This window comes from Cupressus sempervirens, chromosome 9 (genome assembly GCF_028749045.1).
Source record: "Cupressus sempervirens isolate cs-2001-9-10 chromosome 9, ASM2874904v1, whole genome shotgun sequence".
Classification (NCBI taxonomy): Eukaryota; Viridiplantae; Streptophyta; class Pinopsida; order Cupressales; family Cupressaceae; genus Cupressus; species Cupressus sempervirens.
In genome coordinates, this window is record NC_143126.1 from 769,235,313 (window position 1) to 769,262,585 (window position 27,273).

At 35.8% G+C, this 27,273-nt stretch overlaps 1 protein-coding gene across 1 annotated transcript; it reads right to left on the reverse strand.

Annotated features, from left to right (window-relative positions):
• Nucleotides 1–16,679: 16,679 nt before the first annotated feature.
• LOC149540955 (uncharacterized) lies at nucleotides 16,680–24,296 on the reverse strand. The gene is made up of 2 exons (XM_089802025.1): nucleotides 22,643–24,296; nucleotides 16,680–17,040 (listed from the first exon to the last, which is right to left on the reverse strand). Exon 1 carries the CDS (start codon nucleotides 23,987–23,989, stop codon nucleotides 22,664–22,666), a length of 1,326 nt encoding a protein of 441 aa, XP_089658151.1. The 5' UTR covers nucleotides 23,990–24,296; the 3' UTR covers nucleotides 16,680–17,040; nucleotides 22,643–22,663.
• Nucleotides 24,297–27,273: the final 2,977 nt, after the last annotated feature.

The window sequence follows — 27,273 nt, forward strand, 5'->3', positions numbered from 1 at the left end:
TCAAATTACAACAAAAATTATTTGTGGAGTTAGAATTACTGAAGGATCCATTATTGAAGAAGAAATTGTGTCAACAAATCTTAGATCCTTGTGATCTTTCCATGACACCAAAGTTTTTTTAATAAATAGCAACAACAAGAGGGTGTTGGATAGTGTTATAATCATAGAACACTAGATACACATTAACAACATATTAATAGCATCTAGAACACATGGAAGAGTAGAAAAAAAAATCTACCTCTATTAAAAAGTAGATTAAGAAAGATAGAGTGCCACCAACACTTATCATCAAAACTAAAGTTTATATTACCATAGTTTAGATTAGAGTACTTAGAAAAAAAAAGGTAAATCTAACAACCATAACATGTCATGCAAGCCTGCAATTAAAATTAGCATACTTAGTCCTAAGGCTATAGTAGAAAAAGTAAAAACTGCTCCTAGGGCTAATAGAGTTTTCCAAAAAATAGCACATAAAATTTCAGTAGTTGCCTTTCCCCAACCACTTCGTCAGTAGTATATTTTTTCACTCCCCATGAACAAACTTGAAGAGATCTTGAGCATTATCCTCCTCAACCAGATTACCACCAAATGCCTTCTCAACGAGTAGGAAGAGAGTGGTAGTGGAGGCATGCATAACATTGAGTGCGAGTTTTCCCTTAGATTATTGTTTATACCTGATAATTCCTCTTTTAGTTGATTAACCATCATCTCCAAACCTATAATTTGATGTTTAAACTTATCCCCATGCCACTAGAGCCAAAATTATCGAGCCCTTCCATGGTGGCATTGCTTAGGTTCAATAAGGGCCCATTTGTTTGATATAATTAGACTCAAATTGGGATTGTTGAATCTAGGAATTGAAATTTTTAATGTTTGTCCTCAAAATATGAGCTAGAATAGGGATTTGTTAATTCTAATCTATCCCCAAAACCACCAATTGAATTTTGCATCTAAATAGGTGGAATTGGAAAATTAATTCCAATTCCACTTAAATGGGAATATGGGGTAAAGATAAAATTATAATACTTTGAAATCTTATTTAAACAACATTTTCCTAAACCTATAGCATCACAAGTTGGACACATGTGATATGTTCTTGTTGCACTCTTGAAGATCTTTCTTTGTAGATGAAATTAGGTCCTTAACATAAGTGTATTCAAAGTGATGGATTCGTATGAGTTTTGGCTTCCCAAATCAGCACATACAAAGTTCTTTTTTCAAATAGTCCAATATTTGGCTCTATAGTTGTTTCTTATAGTTTCTTGAAACTTTCTTTTGATCTTCACTAAACACAACCACTTGGTGCATATGTTGCAATTCATGTATCTCACAAGACAACATTTCTTGGAGTATTTTTGTCAAAAGAAGCATACAATGGATGTCCAAATCACTTATATAGTTCTCATCTTAACATAGAATATGTGAGCCTAGGTGTTAAAATGAATATTTTTTTGTCATTGGTTTTTTCTAAACTATTTTTAAAACTATAAAAATCTATTTCATTGTATACCCTACAAACAGGGATTCATTATCGGTCATGAAACCATGTTTTGAGGCACTTTAGTTGAGTCAAGATAGTCAATGTCCATTGGTTCTCTATAATGAGACTACTCAGCAGTTGTGCATTCCATTAAAGCATATCTTTGAGGCATTTAATTAGTTGGAGAATGCAGAAAATGCATATTCATGTGGTATTCCAATTCCATAAATATGAAAACAAATGCACAAAATGCATATTCTCAACATTAATTCTAGGTGATTTCTATGTAAACCAAATGGCTCCAACCATACTCCAAAAAATAAATTCTAGATTTAAAACTTCTATAATTGTCAAATACTTGAATTTGATAATTCTAGAGTTATTTAATTCTAGAAACCAAATGGGCCCTAAGGGTAATATGTGTGTGTGGGGGGGGGGATTAATTTTTGTTAGGATCTGGGGTAGGGTGGATTGGTAGAAGGGGTAGGGGAAATTTTATTATTAGGACTATGTGAAGCTTTGTTGGAAGAGCCTCCATCAAAATTACCCTCGGAGCCCTTTGTCTTGCTAGACTCAATTGAGGTATCCACTCTTTCTTCCCAGATTGGTCGATTGTAGTTATATGATTAGCACCTAGATTTGTAGATTGCAACTATGAGCATCGTTTAGGAGAATCTAGAGAAGAAGATGGCGAATAAGATACCATAGAATATTACTAAAATCAAAGGTCAGCTAACAAATTTGGTAAAAGAGATAAAGAGTATGTGCAAGATCATGGTCAACCAAACTATGCCCTTAAGTGGTAGTGAAAAAATAACAAATTAGGGGTATGTCAACTTGATGCACAATTTTAAAGTAGTTATGGACTTTCTATCAAAAAGTTGTAAGAAAAGAATTTGTAGGAATTTAAATCTAGTTTATAAACTATTGGGCCTTGTCTTAAGAAGAAAAATAAAATTGATTGGTCAATATTTTGGATTTTAATGCAGTGGTACAAAAGTTTCAGGACAAAAATAAGAAGTAGGTGTATGTCTAACCACCTTAATCAAAATCAAATGATAATATTTTTTAATAAGACTCTAGATATAAGAACTACACTCAGGCCCAAATGTAATACATATTTTTGGGTATTTTTATTCCAAATAAATAATTAATTATGAATTTTCTACTATATCATTTTCAAAATTAAAAAACTCTTGCGTCTAACCATCTTAACTAATTCAAAAAAAATCAAAATTATTTTTTTCCATTATAGTAGTCAAAGCATAGAATGTGACGTATTTATTGAATTTCAAAATCTTCTACCATTTTCAAAGTTATAGCTATTTTTCAATTAGTATGTCAATCAACAATTTGTAGCTAACTCCATTAGAAAATAAGTAATAATTACTTACTAAAATCATAATTTAATAGAAATTCTATCGATAGAAAGATGTGAACATTCTCAAGAAACAGTTTTTGTTTCATCAAATTTTGATGGAGAAAAAGTCGTCAGTTACATGGTCGAAGTCAAAAACACACAATAACAAGAAAAACCATGTTTGTGGGACATTTTCAGTGCTGACAATGGAGGGTTGGTATCCACAGCAAAACCAAGCCTAATCGAGTACCCATTCTCAAATTGGATACCTATTTTTTTAATTTTAAAAAAAAATTACATTTTTAAAATAAAATAAAAAAGTTTAATTTTTTTAAAATAATAGTATGACCCCTTTTTAGGATCATTAGTATGTTTTTTTAAAGGCTTTAGGACCCTTAACCATATATGTAATGATTTTGAAGGATCAAAATAGCTCATAGGGTACCCTTTGACACTCTTTGACACCTTCAATCAATATGTGTGTGCTTATGGGTCCTAGGACCCCTAACCACATAAATGATGTGATCTAATGGATCAAAAGGGGTCTTGGAATACCCTATGAGACTTTTCAACCATTTGATGACATTAAGTGTGCTTAGGGGTCATAAGGTACTCTATTACCCCTTTTGAACACATGATATATGTTTGTAGGACCCCTAGGAATGTATTTTCTTGTCTAATGGGTCAAAAGGGGTCATAAGGAACTTTATAACCCCATTTGACCTATTCAAACACATAATGTATGTGCCCAGGGACCCTCATAATATATGTTCCCAGGACCCCTATGAACATATATTATCATATAATACATTAAAAGGGGTCATTGGGTACTCTATGACCCCTTTCAACTCATTTGAACACATGATAAATTTTTAGAGGGGTCCTAGGACCCTAGGATCATATATTATCATATAATGGGTCAAAATGGGTCATAGGGCACCCTATGACTCCATTCGGCCAATTCAAATACATGATATATGTCACTAGGGGTCCTAGTACCCCTAGGAATATATGTTGACACATTATGCATTGAAAGGGGTCATAGGGTATTCTATGACCCCTTTCAACTAATTTGAACATATGATATCATTTAATGGGTCAAAAGAGGTCATAGAGCACCTTATGATTACATTCGACCCATTCAAACACATGATGTAATTGACCCCTAGGAGCATACATTTTCATATAATGGATTGAGAGGGGTCACAATGTACCTTATGACCCATTTTGATTCATTCAAACACATGACGTACGTCCCTATGGTCCTAGTACCCATAGTAACATACGTTGTCATATAATGGGTTGAAGGGGTCATAGGGTACCTTATGACCCCTTTGAATCCATTGAAAAATATGAAGTATGTCCTTAAGGGTCCTAGTATACCTATGAACATATTTTGTCATCTAATGAGTTGAAAGGGGTCATAGGGTACTCTTTGACCCCTTTCAATTCATTTGGGCATATGATATATGTTCCTCAACATATGAGGATCCCTAGGAACATATGTTATCATATAATAGGTTGAAACAGGTTATAGGCTACTCTATAACCCCTTTCAACTCATATGAACACATGAAATGTCTTCCTAGGGGTCTTAGCACCCAATGAACATATGTTCTCATTTAATGAGTCAAAGGGTTCATAAGGCACCCTATGACCCCATTCGACCCATTCAAACATATGATGTATTCCCTTAAGGGTCCTATGATCCCTACAAAAATATATTGCCATATAATGGGTCAAGAGGGGTTAGAGCATAGCATATGAGCCCTTAGGATCCATTCAAACACACGATATATGTCCCTAGGGGTCCTATTACCACCTAGAACATGTGTTGCCATATAATGGGTCAAAAGGGGTCCTAGGGTACTCTACGACCCTTTTCAACTCATTTGAACACATGTTATATGTTCTCAGGGGTCCTAGTACCCCTAGGAACATATGTTCTCATTTAATGGGTCAAAAGGGGTCATAGGGTACCCTATAAATTGATTCAGCCCTTTCAAACACATGATGTATGTCCTCAGGGGTCCTAAGAGTCTTATGAACATATGTTGTCAAATAATCAATCAAAACATGTTATAGGGTACTCTTTGACCCCTTTTGACTCTTTCAAACACATGATATATGTCTAAGGGGTCTCATTTATTGGACCAAAAGAGGTTATAGGACATGCTATGACCCCATTTGACCCATTCAAACACATTATGTATGTCCCTAGGGGTCCTAGGACCCCTACGAACATATGTTGTCATATAATGGGTGAATAGGGGTCATAGTGTACCCTATGACCCCTTTTGATCCATTCAAACAAATCGTGTATGTTCCTAGGGGTCCAAGGACCCCTATAAAGATATGTTGTCATATAATGGGTCAAGAGGGGTCAAAGCATACCATATGACCCCTTTAGGTCCATTCAAACACATGATGTATGTCCTTAGGGTTCCTAGTACTCCTAAAAACATGTGTTGTCATATAATGGGTTGAAAGGGGTCTTAGGGTGCTCTACAACCCTTTTCGACTCATTTGAACATGTAATAGATGTTCACAGGGGTCCTATGACCCCTAGGAACACATGTTCTCATTTAATGTGTCAAATGAGGTCATAAGCTATAGGCCACCCTATGACCCCATTAGACCCATTCAAACACATGATGTATGTCCCTAGGGGTCCTAGGATCCCTAAGAACATATGTTGTCATATAATGGGTCAAAAGGGGTCATAGTGTACCCTATAACCCCTTTTGATCCATTCAAACACATCATGTATGTCTAGAACATATGTTGTCATATAATGGGTCGAAAAGGGGTCCTAGAGTACTCTATGACCCATTTTGACTCATTTGAATACATGATATATGTTCCTATGGGTCCTAGGATCCATAGGAACATATGTTTTCATTTAATGGGTCAAAAGGGGTCATAGGGCACCCTATCAACTCATTCAAACACTTGATGCATGTCCCTAGGGATCCTAACACCCCTAGAAACATATTATAGCATACCCTATGACCGCTTTTGATCCATTCAAATAAATGATGTATGTCCTTAGGGGTCCTAGTAGTCCTAGAAAAATATGTTGTTAGATAGTGGGTTGAAAGGGGTCATAAGGTACCCTATGATGTCTTTCAATCCATTTAGACACTTGATAAATATCCCTCTGGGTCCTAGTACCCCTAAAAATGTATGTTGTCATGTAATAGGTCAAAATGGATCATATAGTGCTCTATGATCCCTTTAAACTCATTTGAACACATGATATATGTCTTAGGACCCATAGGGACATATGTTATAATGAAATACATTGGAATTTCAAACCACTCAAACAAATTAAATAGGTTCCTAGGGAAGTTAGGACCCCTAAGGGCATATGTTGTCCTGAAGTACGTCGAAAGGGGTCATAGGTTATCCTATGACCCCTTTCGACCCATTAAAACAAATAAAATAAGTCCATAGGGATCCTAAGATCCCTACGGGTATATGTTGTCATGAAATGTGTCAAAAGGGGTCATAGGTTACCCTATCACCTCTTTCAACCCATTCGAACAAATGAATAAGGTCCTAAGGAGTCCTAGGACCCCTAGGTACATATGTTTTCATGAAATGTGTCAAAATCGGTCATAGGTTATCCTATAACCCCTTTTGACTCATTTGAACAAATGAAATAGGTCCCTAGGGGACCTAGGACCCCTAGGGACATATGTTGTAATGAAATGCGTCAAAAGAGGTCATAAGTTATCCCATGACCCCTTTGACCCATTCAAATAAATGGAATAGGTCCCTAGGGGTCCTAGAACCCCTAAAAACAAATGTTGTTATGAAATGCATCAAAAAGGGTCATAGGTTATCTTATGACTCCTTTCGACCCATTCGAATAAATAAAATAGGTCCCTATGGGTCCTAGGACCCCTAAAGACATATGTTGTCATGAGATGTGTCAAAAGGGGTCATAGGGTACTCTGTGACCCCTTTTGACTCATTTGAATACATGATATATGTGCCTAGGGGTCCTAGGACCCTTAGGAACATGTTATCATTTAATGGGTCAAAAGGGGTCATTGGTTACCCTATGATAACCTATGATGCCTTTCGACTCATTCAAACACACGATTTATATCCCTAGGGTTCCTAGGACCCCTAGAAATATATGTTGTCATATAATGTGTTGAAAGGGGTCATGGGGTACTCTATGACCCCTTTTGACTCATTTGAACACATGATATATTTTCCTAGGGGTCCTAGGACCCCTATGAACATATGTTATCATTTAATGGGTCAAAATGGATCATAAAGAACCCTATGACCCCTTTCAACCCATTCAAACACCTGATGTATGTCCATAGGGGTCCTAGAGACATACACGATGTATTGTAATGGGTCAAAAGGGGTCATAGGACACTTTCTAACCCCTTTGACCCATTACATGACAACATATGTTCCTAAGGGTCCTAAGACCCCTAAAGACATACATGTTGTGTCCAAATTGGATAGAAGGGGGTCATATGGCATGTCATGACACATTTTAATCCATTACATGACAAAATATGTACATAGGGTTCCTAGGATCCCTAGGGACATACATGTTGTGTTCCAATGGGTTGATTAGAGTTAAAGGATGTCCTATGACCCCTTTCGACCCATTATATGAAAAATTAGTTCTTGTGGGTCCTAGAATCCCTAGCGAAAAACATGTTGTTTTCAAATGAGTTGAAAGGGGTCATAGGATAACCTATGACCCATTTCAATCAAATACATGACAACATATGTTCCTAGGGGTTCCCCTTGGGACATACATGTTGTGTTCCAATGGATAGAAAGGGGTCATAGGGTATCCTATGACCCCTTTGGACCATTACATGAAAAAATATGTTCATAAGGTTCCTAGGACATACCTCTTATATTCCAATGGGTAAAAAGGGGTCATAAGGTATCCTATAACCTCTTTTGACCTACTACAGGATAATATATGTTCGTAGGGGTCCTAGGACCCTTATCATCATGTGTGTTGTGTTTTAATGAGTTGAAATCCTTTGAACCCTTTCGACCCATTACACAATAACATATGTTCCTAGGGGATCATACATGTTGTGTTCTAATGGGTCAAAAGGGGTCATCAAATACCCTTGACCCCTTTTGGCCCATTACATGACAACGTATGTTCTTAGGGGTTCTATGGCCCCTATAAATGTATGTTTCCATGTAATGGGTCGAAAGGGTCATGGATACTCTATGGACCCTTTCGACCCATTGAAACACAACATATATGTCTATAGGGGCCCTAGGATCCCTAGAAACATATGTTATTATGTAATAGGTTGAAAGGGATCATAGGATACTCTATGACCCCTTCCTACCCAGTGAAACACAAGATGTATGTCTCTAGGCATCCTATGACCCCTGGGAACATATGTTGTCGTATAATGGGTCAAAAAGGGTCATGGGTATCCCATGACCCCTTTGGACTCATTAGAACACAACATGTATGTCCCTTGGGGGATTCCTTAGGAACATACATCATCACATAGTTTATTAACTTAGGTTACTAATATATAAAATATATAATTATAATATATATGATATATAATTATATAATAATATATAATAAGTACTAAATAAATATATAATAGTTATATAATAAATAATAATTATTATTATTTAATACTATATAATAAATTTTAGTAACTATATTTAATAATTGGTCCCAACAAATTATGCTATAACTATATTATGCTAGGACAATATAACTTAAAAGTTGGTCCCCTCCCCCCACACTTTGAGTTTGGAAAATAAAAATTAATATTTAACTTAATAATTGGTCCTCACTCCCTTTACATTTGAATTTGGCACCATGATTTGGGTGCATAGATTGAGTACCCATTTTCAAATCAGATATCCATTCTCAAATCGGATATTCGCTCTCAAATCGGGTACCCGATAAGGCAAGGTATTACATTTTTTGTTTGGTTTCAGGATGGGTGCGAAAAAGGTCAGAGTGGATTTTGAAATGCTTTAAATGTTTCAAAACTACAAATTTTTCACATCGCCACTTTTTGGCACACTATGATCCTGCACATACCCTAAAGGAAACATTGACAGAAGTATGGGAACACCTTTACTAGAATATCAAACTTTTTGAGACTATGAAAGACTCAGAGAAACAAAAATTTAATGCTTAGAAGGAACTAGAGAGTCTATGCAACCAACTTGATCCATAATCAAGTTACCTCATTCAATGAAGAGGTCAAGAAGATTTTGAACAAGATAAAACAACTAAAGGAAGAGAGGGATAGTATAACTAGCACATGCACCTTTGATGGTGCAAGGGGTTGCGTCAATAGTCTAATGTACTTTTTAATATTTCCTTGAGCATGTTTTTTTATGTAATATGTTTGATTCAATTGTATAATTTTGATTTCTTGTCACACTTAGAATACAAATGCTTTTTCTGAAGAGCCATCTGATATAGGCGGCCCTCCTTTTTTTCGCATATAATTGTATATGGATTGATTTTCATTTTTCAATATCTTTCTAAAGTGAAAGCGGGTTGGATACATAGACCATCTATTTCTTTTTCTTTTACACTAGATATAGTTGTAAAAATGAGTCATTGTTTTTCAATTCCACCGATATCAACCATTGTTTTCTATAGTGTGAGTCCTTGTGTTTCAATTCCACCGATATCAACTGTTGCTTTATGTAGCACAAGTCCTGTAAAAAGAGATGTAATATAGGATGCTTTATGCAAAAAGAAACGTTTAGAAGCCACTTGATGAAAAGAATTAATGATTAATAGAGAAGTTACACAAAATAATGAATGTAAATTGAAATTGATTAATAACTATATTTTTAATAGTTTAATATAAAACCTACTTTATACAGCCACACATAATTACAACTAATTAAAACTATTGATTTGAAATACATCATTGATATTTGCTTGTATTTTTTTCCCTATTTCCAACAACTAAATTATAGTTAAAAAGACAAAGTTAAAATAGGAAATGCAATTCAAAATAGTATGTGTTAAAGTGTGGAATTTTTTTTTAAAGAAACATAGTTACATAGAGATAAGTAAAAACATGTCAGAATTGAAAATATTAATCATATTTCAATTTAAAATTCACATTGTACATCTTGGAACACTTTAGAAATAACAATCCATTCACAATGAAAATAAGAAAAATAAATCATAATATACAAAAGAATTTTTTCAATTTTTTTTTTTCTATTCTATTCACGCAATTTACTTATATTATTCACCAGAATTTATAAATGCACAGCTACCGCTGATGCAAACTTATAGTTTTCATACATGTAAGCTCGATTCAAATACTTTCAATTGTTATATGGTGTGAGATATGACATACGATTTTTTGGTTTTTATGAAAACAAACTATTAGAATAGGTATATCTATAGATATTTTGTGCGCAACATAAATGTAAGAAAAATAAGATTAGTTAAGTAGTAATGCATACTTATCTTTTGTATTGTTCCATATTATTATGCCCAATAATTAATAGCCTAGATGATTTCAAATTTAAACAAATCAATCTTCCACAGTAACAGTACATAAGATAAGAATCTTTCTTTATCATTACAATTTTATTAGTTACAGTCCACAACATATTAGTAAAATATTTAAATATATCTCAAAATGACAAATTATTTTTATGTGTAAATGATAACCTGGACCCAACTTTGTACATGCAGTTCAATTTCTCTTGAATGATTGTGCACCTCATAATGTTTGGGTTATTTGGGCCTACTTGAGCTCTAAAGGGTGTGGAGTTGAGTTTTATCCAACCAACAATATATGCTCAAAACATAAAAAAAAAAAAGAATTAAATATTTTTAACAAATTCATTTTCTACATATTGGATGACCTTAAAAACCATGAACCTACATTTATTTGGGAGATCCTGTGAAGCAGCTCACATGTTTGGTTTTGCTCCACACTTGTGCACATATTGAGAAAGGCACATACACCTACAATCTCTGTTAAAATCAATCATTAATATGAATCATCAATTTTTTGCTCATGGTGGATTTAATACTGGTTTTTACCTTTTCTTCTCCTCCTCTACTCTATGCATCTTGGCAACAAATATGTGTTAGCTCATACTATCTCTACAACTACAACTTGATTGATAAGTGCCTGTGAAGAGCAAGATAATCATAGAAAAGGCCCTATGTACGTACACAATTATTCGCTTTAGAGATTTGGGCACATTTACATTGGGAAAAAGCTAAATTATTTTCATCATTGACCACCCATTGAGTCATTTTTCAAGCATCTAACTTTGCAAATACAGACGATGACAATTTTATATTTAGTTTAGACATTCTCGGATATCATTTGTGCCATCAAATATTTCCTTCTTAGGCGTCCGACAATGTTAGAATGTCACAACTTTTCGACCGAAGTCTGTTAGGAAATAAGCCTATCGGCTTAATTATTATAAGTCCAAGCACTTCTATCCCCTATAATGGAAGCTATATAGAAAGCATAAAGACAACAAAGAAAACTATAGAGCTACTGAGTGTAGAGTAACTTGACAGATTGGATGATCTTGAAACCAAGATGCAAGAATACATATGACATTAGGTCATTTGAAGAATACTTGGGAGGCATTTCTAGAGTCAATAAGAGAAAGTTATAAGTTTATCTTTGATAAATTATAAATTAAGGCGAGAAGATTAGAGATCACCAAGGAGAAGGATATGAAGATCAAGGGAGATGACCATGAAGAATAGAGGAGTAGACTACAAATCATGGGTTGCAATGAGCAAAAGAGGAGACATGATCTAAGAGGGAGTAGATCATATGTAATGAGTTGATCTAACTCTCATACTTCACTCAGTGATCTCAAGTATCTTAACTTTATAATTAAATCTTTCAAGAGTTAAAGGTTTCAAGGTATTGCCATCAATGCCAAAGGGGGAGATTGTTTAGATAATTGGCATTAAAAGACAAAAGGGAAGAGAATTGGCAATTTCTTATCATTTCCTATATTTGAAAGGTATATGACCATAAGATGGTTTTCATTGATAGAAATTATTGTCTGGTGAAGAACTAGGTTGGCTATATAGGTTACAAAAGTAAATAAGGGACACATGTTATGATTGGTGATCACTATGCCAATTAATGCTTATATGACAAAGTGTGAATGTTGTGTACAGAGGTCAAGGAAAAGGTTAAAACTAGATAGGACAATTATATTCGATGGTGTGAATCCAAATAATGAAGACTAAGAAAAGATATATGTATTACCTTGGGATATGTAACATGTTTGGACTCACTATGTAATGCATTTTGACTAGTCTGAGTGGTAGATAGACAAATAGAAATGAAAGCCAAAATGAAAGCCAACCCAGCTGAATCTAATCAACAAGATTTATAAAATGTTTGAGAAAACATAGAGGGAAATAAGAAGTTCAATTGAAAGGCCAAGATTAAGAGTCAAAATATCATAGTTAAACATGAAAGATGTGGAATAGATTGATTGTATGTAGTTGTGAAGAAAGGCAAAAATTGGTGAAGAAGAAAGATAGTCGATGAAACCTAGTAGAAAAGAGTAATATAGCAATTGTGATCAAGATACAGTGAAAAGAAGTACACAATGCAGTAGAAATATATTAGAGAGCATAAGGGATCAGATAGGCAAGGAGTGTCATATATAGATTAGAGATTTACTTTTTTCCTAACATTTATATTCGATAAATCCCTAGATTGGGTGGACCTTAATAGCTTCAAAGTTTTAAATCCCCTAGCAAGGTAGACTCTTAACAGAGTTCTATAAATCCTTTAACAAGGTAGATCTTAGCATATCTATTTGTATTTCTAAAAAGTTACAAAGTCACTTCTAAAATGGTGAACCCTTGGAAAAGGTAATTGTATTCTCTTAACTAGGCAACTCATTTACTGCAGTAGTGGGGATTTGTGATACTATCCCCACTGTGATTTTACCTTCTAATAAAGGGGTTTCGCTAGACCAAAATCATTGTATCATGATTCATATGTGTGTGATGGTATAATCGTATTATACTATATTTGTTCGTACCAATTATATGTTTAGTAATTTGCAAGTTCACATGGTCCCCCCCTTCTTAATACCTCTAAACATTAAATCTTGACAAAAGGTCACCCCTATTAACCAGGAGGGACGAGAGGTCCATCCAATGGTCATTGTTGATGTAGTTAGCCACCCAAGTTCCCACCTAAACAGTAAGGATGTTCCTAAGTGAGGAGATCCTAGTAGAGCCTAGGATGAGGTCGTCCAACAATACATCATCCCAAAAATGAATGTTCCTACCTTTTTCAACTTGCCAACTAATCCCCTATCGTAGTGTACTCCTATATTTGAGAATGTTATTCCATATCTTAGATCCCTGAGGATGACCATAGTTAGTGTAGGATTTGTACAAGCAACACTTGCTAAGGTATTTGGCTTCCATAATTTTGCACTTGTCAGCATAGCCTTTAACCATTATCTAGGAAACCTTGGTCAGTAAAGCTCTATTGAGGTTACTTATTTTGCATAACCCAAGGCCACAAAGAGACTTTGGTAAGCAAACATGTTCCCAAAAAACTAGGGGGGCTCTCTTTTGTTTCTAATAACCAAACTAGAGGAAAGTATGTTGGATTTTCTCAAATTTTCAATCATGGCTCCACCAATTTTGAATATGGAGAGGAAATACGCTAGTATTCCTTGCAAAGAGGCAATGAGAAATTCAAGCTTCCCTACACTATTGAGGAGTTTAAATTTCCATCCAGCAAGATTTCTTTGGGTGTGCTTAAGGATAGAGTTCCAAGACTCATTTTTAACATCTTTAACCTTTAGAAGGAGACCCAGATAGGTTTCGATGAGCATGGTGGACTAGCAATTGAGAATCTCCAAAATTTTCCCCTAAAACACCTAAATCATTGTTGAAGAAAAAGAAAAAGAAAATCTATTGTGATAAGTATTGTGTTAACTAGGGGAGGAGGCATACTCATCAAGAAGGGTCTTCCACACCCTAACCTCAACAACTGATGAGGTACCAAAGAAAAAGGTGTCATCGACAAACTATTGCCGAATTGAGGGGACCAAGGTGGTGGAGAACTCAATTCCCTGAATGTTGCCAGCCTCAACCAAATGCACCATATTGTGCCTGAAAACCTAATCGAGTAGGTTGAAGAGGTTGGGGTAGAGAGGATCCCCCTATCTTAGTCTTTTGATCAGCAAAATCTTGTCTCTAGGATTTCCATTCATAAGAACCAAGAATCTAACTCTCTCAACACATTCCCTAATAATATTAATGAGGGATTGACTAGACCCAAAACTAGAGAGCACCTTGTAGAGGAAGGGTCAGTTGACTTTGTTGTAGGTTTTAGAAATATCAAACTTGAGGTTCATTCTCAAAGATTTACTATGATCAATGGAATGAGGAATTTGTTTGTGATAGCAACATCCATAATTTATCAACACGGGACAAACTCCATTTGGTTAGGGTTGGTAATCTTATCAAGTAGGGGTTTAATTCTATTAACAACAATCTTAGAGAGGATTCACAAGTGTTTCACAGACCAAAGATCCACCATTGAAGTAGGGTCCTCAATTTTAGGAACCAGTTCAATGTAGGTGTCATTGAGTTGCCTTAATAGATTGCTCATCCTTATGAAATCTCCAAGTCACATCAAGGCCCACAATCTCCTAGAATTCTTAGAAAAACATTAGGGGAACCCATCCAAGTTGGGGGCCTTTGTAAACACCCATGGAAAAAAATGCCCTTTTGACCTCAGAATTAGAGACCTTAGAGAGGTCATTATAAGTCTTAGTCACAATCCTAAGGAGGTGAAAAAAAGTTATTCTCACATGTCGTCCACATTTGCTTAGACCCTCTCTAAGAAGAGGTGAATAAAATGCTCAATAGCCATAGTTCCCAATTGTGTCTTATCAGAGATCATCATTCGAGAGTTATCCATGAAGGTGTAGATAGAATTGTACTTGTGGGTCAATCTGTAGAAGAAAGTAGTATTGTGATCCCTCGCAAGCCATTGGAGCCATTGGACATGCAATCTCTGCTTCCAAAAGACTTCTCCATTAGCTATGACTTCCTTCAGTTCTTTCGAGTTTCTTCCTCATCGATATGAAGGTCAAGGGAGAGGTCACCAAATTCCATCTATGTTGGAGGATCTCAAGCTTCCCAAAATGATCCTTCTTTGCTCTAAAGATATCCCCAAAGTTGGTTCTTCTCCAACCTCTAGAAGCCCCTTTAATAAACCCATTTTTTTATGCAACTTGCAACATAGAGAAACCCCTCACCGAGGTAGACTACCAATATTTGAAGTCCTGTCTCACAAAAATTAGGATGGAAAGCCCATATAATCTCATGTCAAGGGAAGTAGAACTAGGGTTATGTTTGTCTACCTATTTGAGAAATAGTGGGTTGTGGTCCGAGGTGGTCTGAGGTAACATGTTTAGAAAGGAAGCAACTCCCAAGTCCCAAGAGGAGGAAACCAAGAACCGGTCAAGTCTAACCCATATGAGGTGAGGACCCTTATGTTGGCATAATTGATCTAATTGATGAAGTTACTAGATGAAGTGAAGTTGCTAATGATGAAGAGTTGGTAGAACATGATTGATAACATGATAATCAATTATATTACTTGTCATTGATGTCAAACTATTTGGCATATTGTCTATAAATACTGATATAAAACAAAATCTTGCAATGAGTAGGAACCGTCTAATATATATGCAGGCCTCTATCTCATATGTGCTTGAACTTGGTGTTGCACATAGAGTTTGAAATACCTCTTAGTTCTATTGCTCGACATCAGTGTTGTATTATGATTGATTTTATGAATTTGTGTATAGAGTCTATCCCATATAGCCACATGTAGTGTTTCCATACACATAAAAAGATACCAACAAACAGATAGGCAAGCATGCAATCAAACAAACATACAGACACATAGATAGAACAACTTTATTTAGGGTTATATCTATCTATGAATTACACATTGATTGACAAGATTATGGATAGTGTACAAAATACATATATGTGGGTAAAATTTTGCATTAAAATAGAATAATTAGAATCCTAAATGCTAAAGAAATTAAGAGTGATTTAAAATATCTACATAAGATTTTGGAAAGCCAAAAGTTTGTGTTCTACGTCATACCCTACCCCCAAATGCCATGCTTGCTCAATAGAACTTTGTAGAGTCCCCTTTATTTTCCTTTTTTTGGTTGTTATTTTATTCAGTGTTTACTTGTATGTTTATTTTATATAACTTTTCTTATTATATTTAGCTTTTTTCTTTAGATTTCCTTTTTTTTTTAATATTATATTCATTTACTTTATTTGTTTATTCAAAGTTGAAATAATTAAATAAATCATTTGATTGGAGCAAGGTGATCTGGAGATGTACTCAATAATGACAAATTCTTCATACATGATGTGATTAGGGAACTCTAACATCCTAATAACTTGAATTATAAAGTTCAAGGCTTGAACCTGAAAATGATTAACAAGTCCACCTTTTCTTGCACCCAGTCACCTATAAAACCAATACTTATATATCACCAATAACAAGTTAGTCCCACATCATAACATATAGGTATAGTGTTGTAAATGCAAAAAAGTAATATTTTTACCATTAAACCATTGAACTCCCCATTTTCTTAATAATTATATTAATTATCAGCTTCACAACGTTAAGCAATAAATCCATATAAGTATCAAAAGCAATATATCACCAATAACAAGTTAGTCCCACATCATAACATATAAGTATAGTGTTGTAAATGCAAAAAAGTCATATTTTTACCATTAAACCATTGAACTCCCCATTTTCTTAATAATTATATTAATTATCAGCTTCACAACGTTAAGCAATAAATCCATATAAGTATGGAAAGCAACTAAATAGAGTCCCTCTCATCTGAATCACATCGTCACAAGAGATGACTAAAACAAAACATGATATTGAGACTGTGAATGTCACGGTAACATAGTAGAAAGCGGATATGCACAGAATAATAGAAGCATTACATAAAAGTACTTCCTAGAAGAGGCGATGCAAAATTATCATCTGCTTAAGATACAATGACCCAGCTACTAATATTCATTTACAAGTCAGATGCCAAGCATCCAAAATTGATAGCCATGTATTGCATCAGAACAGGCATTATTTGATAAACGACACGTCACCTGCCAAATATAACAAAAATATGTTAGGCTCGTCTTCATAGCTTTTGTCAACCACAAAATTTAAAGCTTGTAATTCAACTTAATTTTCCGAATGCAATCAGGTTGTTGAACAGCTGTTACAGTTCTAATTGGAAATTGAGATTGCTCTCTATATATTAATAGAAAGAAAAATAACAAGAATTATTACTCGATGTGTGTAAAAAACTAAACAAAAAGTATAGCTAACATGCCGGATTAAATAGTAGCGTGGAAGACCACAATCAAAAATACAAATGGTCTTATTCCCTAAACTACCTGGAGTTTTCAGACAATGCAATATTCCAGTGAAGATACAACATTTGGAAAAAGAATATTGCATGTGTTTAACAATAATATCAAGAATTGTAGACTTCGAAAGATTACACTACTTCAATTTCACAGATTTCAACAGTTACAACAATGTCCTGCGTGGATTGAAGGCCTAGTGCCAATTTACTTAGATTATAATCTTTGAAGCAGTACTGCATGAAAAATAAACAAGACACAAGGATGAATTTGTTTAGGCATTGGCAAGGGTTCAGATCCTAGCAATAGGTTTAAAATGCTACTCCATCCCTTCAAAATTTCATGGGGCAAATGCATTACCGAAAAATGCAAGACTAATATATTCCCACATTCTGTTAGGTGGATTTTTGTTGTTCCTGATTTAAACAGAAAAAATGCAAATTATCTAATTATTATTTTAAAATTGTAAACAACCAATTATTTTTAAATAAAAGTAAACAACAAATTGCACTCAAAATGAAATTTTAAGTTAGAGGACTGTAATGGAATAGACTCAAGTACTAACAGTGGTATTGAGGATATATTATTGGGGCTCCTTGTTTAAATACAAGCGGCATAATAAAGTGCTCTAGTCAGAAATGTCAAATAAAAATTGCTGAGTTTGCAGAATCCAGGAGTGAGCTAATTCAGCCCAAGATATGGCCCTTGATCACAGCGATTAAGCTAAATCTAACTACAAGACAAGGAAATTTGCTGAATGATGTAACCGGACTACAAGCAAACATTCACCATTAACTACTAGTAAATTGTTCAACACCAAAGATGAAATCCACTGTTCTCAATTCTCCTTCCACTACCCTGCTATACAAGAAAAATTAGGCCTATTTAATTACAAGTCAAAAATTTCCTTGGCAGATTTTTTGAAAAGCAAATTTCAAATCTACGCCAAAAAAATCTTCTACGACTCAAAAAAATTAAAAAAAACCCTATGGCGTAAATTGTCAACTTTTTGATTCAGAAGCACTTACAATTCAGGAATAAAATAAAAATAGAACTTTCTAATAATTAGAAATGGTGCATTTTGAAGCCCTAGATGAAGGAATTCAGCCCTGAAAAATGCATTGATCCGAGGTCCAACAATTTAAGTTCAGCTCACAATCCAATCAACTCCTCAAGATACATGACCCTATCAAATTCCAGCTCAATTGGATGACATGGTCAAAATTTATGACCCTGTGAAGTTCTGCATCATTCTCCTCTGGTTGAAAATAACACAGCTCCAGCAAGGCCCTGTCCTTAAACTGCTGTAACATAATCTGTCCCATTCTCTGATCCATGTGCTTGTTAGCAGTCGGCTAGCGTCCCTTATGAAATTCGCAACATGGCTTAATCGCCTCCTATTGGTTCTATAAGTCTACTAGTTGTATTGGGCATTGACAGGTCGATCTTTTGGTGCAACAACAACCCTAGCTTCTAACAAGTGGTATCAGAGCTTGGTGACAAGACTAAATCCACACAAGCTGCGGCGAGTGACGTTTGGAGGGTGATTGTTGGCAGTGGGCCAGTGTCCCTCGTGGGGTTCACAACATGGCTTAACTACCTCATGTGGATTCTACAAGTCTAGTGGTTGTCTTGTGCACTAATAGGTCAATCTTTTGATACAATGACAACCCTAGCTTCTAACAATACTCTCTTTTGGTGCCAACGATTCGCACTGTACCAAGTATCTGTTATATGCTCCTTGCCAAGTTCAAATGGTCTTCTTATCTAAAATTTGTACAATCTTTTCTAATTTCCTTTCAAAATTGTACCCTGCAAAGCCACTTCTCCCATACTATCATCACTATGACCTACACCATGAAAGGCATACAAATCACAAACATTAAGCACTGAAGAAATGTCGGGATCAGCCTGTAAATCTACCTTATAAGCATTATCATTGATTTTCTTAAAAATCCACAAGAGCCAATTTCTTATACTTCAACTTAATGGTATGTTCCTGTATGATAAGGTATAATAAGGTATTGTTACCTCCTTGACCTATAATACCTTATCAAATTGGACAATACCATTATGGGATCTTTTGAAACCTTTTTCATGAGATACTTGAAACTTGCCTCAGCTTCTTTAGTCCACACAAATTGCCTTCCTTTGGTACAATCTGTTATGGGTGCTAGACTACTACTAAAATTGCTAATAAACTTAATGTAGAAAGTAATGTAGCCAACCCATGGAAACTCCTTGCTTCTATTACGCTGCGTGGGATAGGCCATTCCAAAAATGGTCTACCCTTTCCTGCATGCATTTTAACATCATCTGCAGATATGGCAAAACCCAAAAATACTAGACTATCCCGCTTGCACCTACACTTCTTCAGTTTCTCTGTCCTCAACACCCCTAGAATGACCTTGAAGTGTTGCAGATGTTCTTCTTTGCTCTTACTAAAAACCAATATATCATTAAAAAAAAAACTACTACAAACTTACCAATGTAAGGCCTCACACAGCATTTATTAGCCTCGTGAAGGTGACAGGTGCAGTGAATAACCCAAATGGCATCACCATCCAATATATCTCTTGAAGGTTGTCTTCCATTCATCTCCTCGAATCTGTATCTGGCAGTATCCACTTCATCGATCAATTTTACTAAAATGTTTAGCTCCTGCAAGAAAATCCACCATGTGATTCACACGAGATATAGAGAATCTGTTTTTGATGATGTTGATGGCTCTGTTATCTGTGCAGATCCTCCACCTTCCATCCTTCTTGGGAGTTAACACTTCACTTTAGAATAGTCTTTCCAGAAATTATATGTATTCTTTTGCCCATCATGCATGACCTTTCTACCATACTACCACGGTCTACCCAATAAGACATGACATGCACCCATTGGAATGACATTACACCATATTTCATCTTAATAAGTACTTCATTACCCTTTGTACATCAAGCATTGCAGTAAGGATGGGGATGTTTTTCACAGAGTAAGTTCAAAAATTTCTACCATTTCCTTGTAAACCATACTTTCACAACTACCATTATCAACAATGACTTTGCATACCTTTCCTCCTGAGGTGCATCTAGTTCGAATATTTTTGTTTGAAGTCATGATCCCTCATTATCACTTGTTTGAACTTGATCTTTTTAAGGAATCATCATCACTCTCCTTATCATGGGATTCTCTCCAACAACCAGTGGAACTTGAGATCCGTCACATTCTTCTTCCTCAGCTTGGGCTAGGTTCAATCTGGGTTTCTTTCGTTGTCTCCACTTTTGTATAGTTTGAGCATTAAAATGCTTCGTGACCTTCTTCTCTACGTCTAAAGAAGAAAAAGGGCCTTTGTTGTGTTTCCCATCCTCAACCACTATTATTTTTTCAACCCCTCTGCTATCCTCTCCCTCTTTATTGAGTTGATGGAGTCTGGCGAGTTCCTTCTTTTTTCGCTGTTACTTGGGATAGTTCTCCATGACTGCAACTTGAACCTCCACACGATGGAGACAATGTACCCCTTCTTGCTCCTCCATTTCTTTGAAGATACTATTGACTTTGCTTTTCTAATGCTTTTTAAGGCAAGTTAATGTGTCTCTTTCATGATAGTGTGTCTCTTTCATGATAGTGACTTGATGCATGTTCAACTCATCTTGGATAGAAAACTTCAAGCCATTTGCATACAGGGCAACCATATGTTCATCAATTTCGTGTGGGTCCACACGAATGGATAATTTATGAAATTATATTGTATAGTCTTCCACATTACAAATTTTGTTTCAGCTAAAATCTTTGAAAAAGAGATTGGGCATATTCCACAGGCAAAAGCTTCTCTTTCAATTTCCTCTCCATCTTATCCCAAGTTCTTATCTTCTCCTTTCCCTTTTAGCATCTTTGTCTTTGCAAATAACCACACCAAATCATTGCATGCCCTTTTATCTTTGTGCATGCAAACTTTATCTTCTTTCCTTCTGTCATATGACTTCATTCTTAGAATTTCCCCATGATATTTAACCAGCCAGCTCCTCTAGTTTACGACTCCTTTCATAATCGGAAACTTCACTTTTGATCCCATCATTGCTCCCTTCTAATGCCCTAACCATCCTTTCATCAAGGCTTAGTTCATTTAATTGTTCATCCTTCTCTTCGACTTCTACATGTCGGTTTGCTCCTCTTTCTTAAGTCTGCTTCGTCATCACAATCATCGCTTCTTCACCTTGCCATCATTTCTACAAGTTCTTCTACTTGCCTTTGGAGGTTTTGTGTCTCTATGCATATGTTCAAGATGACCTCTTCCTCTTACTCTCGTAGCCATCTTCCTGCCCTAATACCAAATGATGTAACCGGACTACAATCAAACAATCACCATTAAACTAGTAAATTGTTCAACACCAAAGATGAAATCCACTGTTCTCTATTCTCCTTCCACTACTCTGCCTATTTCATTAAAAGTTGAATATTTCCTTATTTGGCAGATTTTTTGGAAAAATCCAAAATTTGTCATTTTTGATAATTTTCAATTCTACTCAAAAAAACAGTATTCACTGCCTTCTGCTCCTCCCTGAACAATGAACATGCGGATCACAATTGGATAAACTGAGGATAAAACGAACGGAATTACTTGCAAGGGAAGATTTGAAAAGATCACTCTAAATTTTAGTGTGTGCTAATTATATATATATATAACTAGACTGATAAATCAAGCATGCATATCTTTATATGTTTGCCAGATGTGAACTGTTCCAAAAAAAACAAAAAAACTACTGCTTCGATTTAAATAATTTTTAATAAGGTCTCCTAGTTTTCGTGTGGTCTAATATTAATTTTTTTAAGTAGGTACCCATCTCATTCAAAGTTCTTCTGTTGTCTAGCTCTTCCTAATGTCTTTGAAAAACGAAGCAACCAAAACCAATCCTACTTCAACCTATTCAGAATAAAAAAACTCAGACACTTTTTACTTTAATTTAATAAAAAATATCATGTTTTTTTAAGCGGAGTTTCTGCACCTCCATAATAATAAAACAAAAAAACAAATCAATTTCTGCAAGCAGAATTAATCAATGTTTGTAAAGAATAAACGTTTAAAAATCATTGGAAGACAACATCCTTTTCAGACTACGGTATTGTTGCAATATTTTTAAAATTATGTTTGCTCGTTAGCACATCAATCAAAACAATTGCATTTTACAAATACTGTAATAATCTACTGTCGGCAAGAACTTAAAAATGAGAATGGTATTTAGTGCTATGTAAAGAACCATTACAAGAAGCTTCCGGGACAACATCATATAACGTAAATTCGAGAAAGACTTGTTACAAATAGTAGATACTATAGAGGAAGACCTCTTACAATTTAACGCCGACCATTTCGTCAGTCTGAAATCTTGGTCCTGCGTAGGGCATTTTCGGTACTCTCCCAACTGTCCTCTGAAGTCTTGGTCAAGGCTAAGGCATCCGCGAAAGCTTGCTTCCGAGCTTGGCAAATGTCACTGCAAACGCTCCACGGAGGACACCATGATAGGGGCCTCCCACAAATGACGCATACACTTGGCAGAGAGACCAGATAGCCAGCCACATGCTGTATTACACCTTCCACAATGTTATTCTGCTCGGAATCATTTTTCTCCAGAGCGGCCTTAATATAATCGCTTATGATGTTGGGCAATAGGTAACCCAAGCCAAAGGAAGTGTGGGTTTCGACTTCCTCCTGAAAGCAAACTACACTCGCATGAGCATCCTCTCCGAACAGCACTCTCACCTTGAGTGCGCGGTCATTGGCAAGGCCAATCTGTTGAATCGCATCATCTCCTTCAAATAATTCCGGTACAGCAACCTCAAATTCAAAACAAGGATAAATTCTCTCCAGCTCTTTCACATCAAATAGAAAACAGGGATACACTCTCTCCAGCTCTTTCACATTGCACCATTGAAGGACGTTCCCCTGTTCCACGGCCTTTACTTTAAATGGTCTTGAAATGGCTTCCCAACCCTGCTTCGAAAAAGCCACTGATGGCTCCTCTGCAATCTTACGCTCCCGAGCCCCCACTGATGGCTCCTCTGCAATCTTAGGCTCCCGAACCACCCCTGAGGGTTCCCCTGCACTCTTACGCCCCCGAATCCCCTGAGGTCCAAATCTCGTATATTTTACAACCTTCTTTTTAGCCTTTGCTTTAGAGGAAACAGGCGGCGGCGGCTCAATGTCGAGAAGTAAAGACGCAGCTGTCTCTGCGGCCTGCTGGATTACCTCTCTCGCCGTCGTGCACGCCGCCGCGGAGATCTCAGCGTCTGCAACTACCTCCCACAGTTTATCTTCTTCGGCTAGGGAATACAAGCGTGAAAACGCATAAAATTTGTCCAAAGCTTCCTCTGCCAGGGAAACAGACTTTATGGACACCTTGGATCTCTCAAGCAGAAGCTTGAACTTTGCAGGTAAATCAGGCGCTGCAGAATCTGCGGACAAAGCGAGAGGGGCTGTGGATTTTTTGGCATCCATGATATTGAAAGAAAAAGAGGAGCAACCAGATACCCTATGAGGCAAAGGCAGAGGAAGGGCTTCAATTGACCACACCAGTCCTTTCATACCCAATTGAACGTGCCGCGGTTTAGGGATGAATTCCATGAGACAATCCACATTACGCGAACATTTCCAGGTGACGATTCCCGATTGCATTTCCAATTCGTAGTCGTAAAGCTCCATTACACAGACAAATTGGAAATTGTGCTGTTCCTCGGCTTAGTACATCCAAAACTCTTGTTACGACTGATATTGAAATCGCTTCGCTGCCCCAGCCGTACTAGAACGCTGCAATCTGCTTCGCTATTTTTTCCAGAATTGACTGGAAATTAGGCCGACTGATTGCAAATTCCCGTTTCCATTTCTCCATTCGTTGGAAAATATGAAGAAATGTGAGCGGTAAGCGAACCGGGTAAGGAAGGAAACTTCGCGGGAATACGCTGCAACGTCAGGGAAGCGTATTTGGTAGTACAACGTTCAACTCTACTGTCAAGATGTGATGAAAATGTGTTTATTTAAGGCAGGGGTATGAGGGTAATTGAGGAAAAAGATTCGAGTATTGACAAGGGGTTTATAATTGTTATAGTTTTCTATCAAAGATGTCTCTTAATTATTACTTTTTGAAAAGTTTTAAAATGACCATGTATTAATAGTCGATTATACATGTAAAATTAATTGATCATTTTTTCAGTTTTTGGGTTGGTGATTAACCTATTTGTGTACCATTATTGGGACATTTCTGAAAGAATACTAAGACATTTGGCCACAAGTAGTGACATTTTTGAGTGAGCGATAATTAGTGCATGAACATAGTGAGAATTAGGTGTGTGTTTCAAAATGACACTTTTGGACCTCTTTGTGCTTTATGATCCCTAGAGAGAGATTCGTGAATACCCAAAAGTCGAAAGCTTACTTTAAGCACTTCAGTCACCTACACTGGTACACCAAAAAAAATGACAAAATCCAAATTATAGTTTAAGAGTTCTAGGTGCACAGAGTTAGCCCATGTAACGCCCCGCCTAGAGATCCTTGCAACAAAGTTAAATATAAGCCGAGATAATTTTTTTTTAACAAGTATGAAAGCACGAGACGACCATCATACATGGATCGTAACGATCACAACGGAAGACTAACCAATAACCAATCTTCAATACAAAAAAAGAAAAAAAAGAAAAAAAGAAAAAGAAAAACAACCAATCACCAAGGATCTCCAAGTGTCACCACTAACTAAACATAAACAAGAAAACATAAAAGATCAACCAAGCTAAAAGACAAAAGATGACTCTAGAAAATTGGCTAAGTCTGAAATCCTAAAGCCCCGAAATTTAGCTAAGTTTGAATTTTTGAAGCCCTGAAATTTTCTATAATCTTTATCTTAGCTCATAGAGGTCTAGAACCTATCTCAAAAGACTCGTTGCATATATTAAAATATATCTTAAGTATAAACAACTTATACTTAAATGATATATTTTAAACCCCTTAGGAAATTTGTTTTGAACTAGGAAGGTCTAAAACCAAAAAGGGTGTCCAAAACCAACTTCTGAACTTTTCTCCAACAAGCCTAGATAGCCCTTGTTTTTCGTGTGAGGGCCCAAGTGGTCATTGCATGTCTTCCCCTAGAATTGTTATAAAATAGGATCTCTTGCTTTTAAGATCTTGTAAAATTGGAATTGTTGGAATTATTGTAATTGAATTTCCTATGAATAGAGAAAGTTAAGGTTTGGATGGAGGTTTTCAAGAATAGAATAGAGGCATACACATAGTTTTCAGACAAATACACACAATCTTTAGGGGTTTTGAGAAGTGAATGAATAGCTTGGGGTTTCTCGAGCATATTTTGTGGAGTTAGACAAAGAAGCAACGAATTCCAAGAAGGCAAAGACTATATTGGTTTTATTTGCAAAGGTGGGTCAAAGGTGTACCATAAACACACATCAAAAGGAGATAGTGATAGGTGAGTTTAACCACCTCATCTATTGTTGTATTTCTTATTGTCACTTTTATTTTACCATTTTTTTTCTAACACTCCTAACATTTAAAACTCTCTCAAATGAAACTTCAAACATTCAACAAACTAACAAATCACTACACTTAGATTAGACCTTCAAAATGAAACCAAATATCGACAAATAAGTGCAAACCTCACTCCTCCAAGAAGCTCCAAGTGAAGAAGATGTGTCCAAGTAAAAGGATGTGTGCTCAAAATCATTACTCAAAGCTTAAAGACATTTTTGAGAGAATTTGGCATTACGAGGACATCCTTGATGACTTTAGCTCTCAATTTGATATTATAACTTTCCTTGAATGGTGGAAGATTTGTGAAGGGAAGAGGCTCAATTTATAGGATTTTTGGAGCAACAAGCAATCAAGATTGCATGAAGATTAAGGCTTGAGATTCACCAATTTTGATTATTTAATTCAAAGTTGAGAATCTATTTTGGATATTAAGTTGAATTTATGGACTCTACTATGACTATTAAATGATTTATTGTTGGTTTTAGTGGTTGAGTTCGAAACTAGGATTTATTAATGTTAGAAAGGTTAATCTTTCCTTGGATATATTAATTGGGATATTCCAAGGGTCCCTAATTGTAGTTTGTCCTCTTGTACACATGTGGAGGACATGTCATTGTTTGTCCTTTATTCCACATGTAAAGACAACTCTTGTTTATTTCATTATTTAGTTTATCCTCCTTAAGAGGATTGTGACACTTTGCACACACCTATTATGAATGTGGCATTCATAGAAATGGGAGTTACAAATGCAACTCCTCTCTCATCTCTATATAAGAGATGCCTCTCCTTCTTTCTTCAACACACTCTTATCACTTTGATGTTATTGTATTGAGCTATTTTGCTCCAACACACTCTCTCTCTCTTCTCTAGGCATTTGCCTTCATTCATAATACTCACAAGGGGTTTTCTTTGCTTTCCCCTTATAAATCTTTGTCTCCATTGTTGAACCATCTTGGTGTATGCTCTTGGATTTTGCTTATCTTATGGTAACATTGTTTCACACTTAACTTACTTGGATTGTTTCTCGTTCCTTGCTCAATATTATCATTTCTTACATGGTATCAGAGCTTGGCTATTTAATCCTTGTTTTAAGTTTTGTGTTGAAGGTTGCCATTCATTGGAGCACACCTTATTTGGAGACGTTATTGAGAGAAGAAGTTTGTGTTGTGATTTTAGCTCTTTTTAACAAATCTTGTGTATGCGGGTTTCATTTTTTTATTAACCCTCTTTGGAAGGCTTGCTGCCAAAGGGTTTTCTTGTAAAGTTTCATATTTTTTTACTAACCCTCTTTGGAAGGCTTGCCGCCAAAGGGTTTTCTTGTTAAATTTCAATTTTTTTCTTGTTTTGGAAGGCATGCCGCCAAAACAAGAAGTATTACATGAGTAAAGTTTTCAATAACTCTCTAATTTTTATGTTCCTTTTAAAAAATAAAATAAAAAATTTCCTACTCT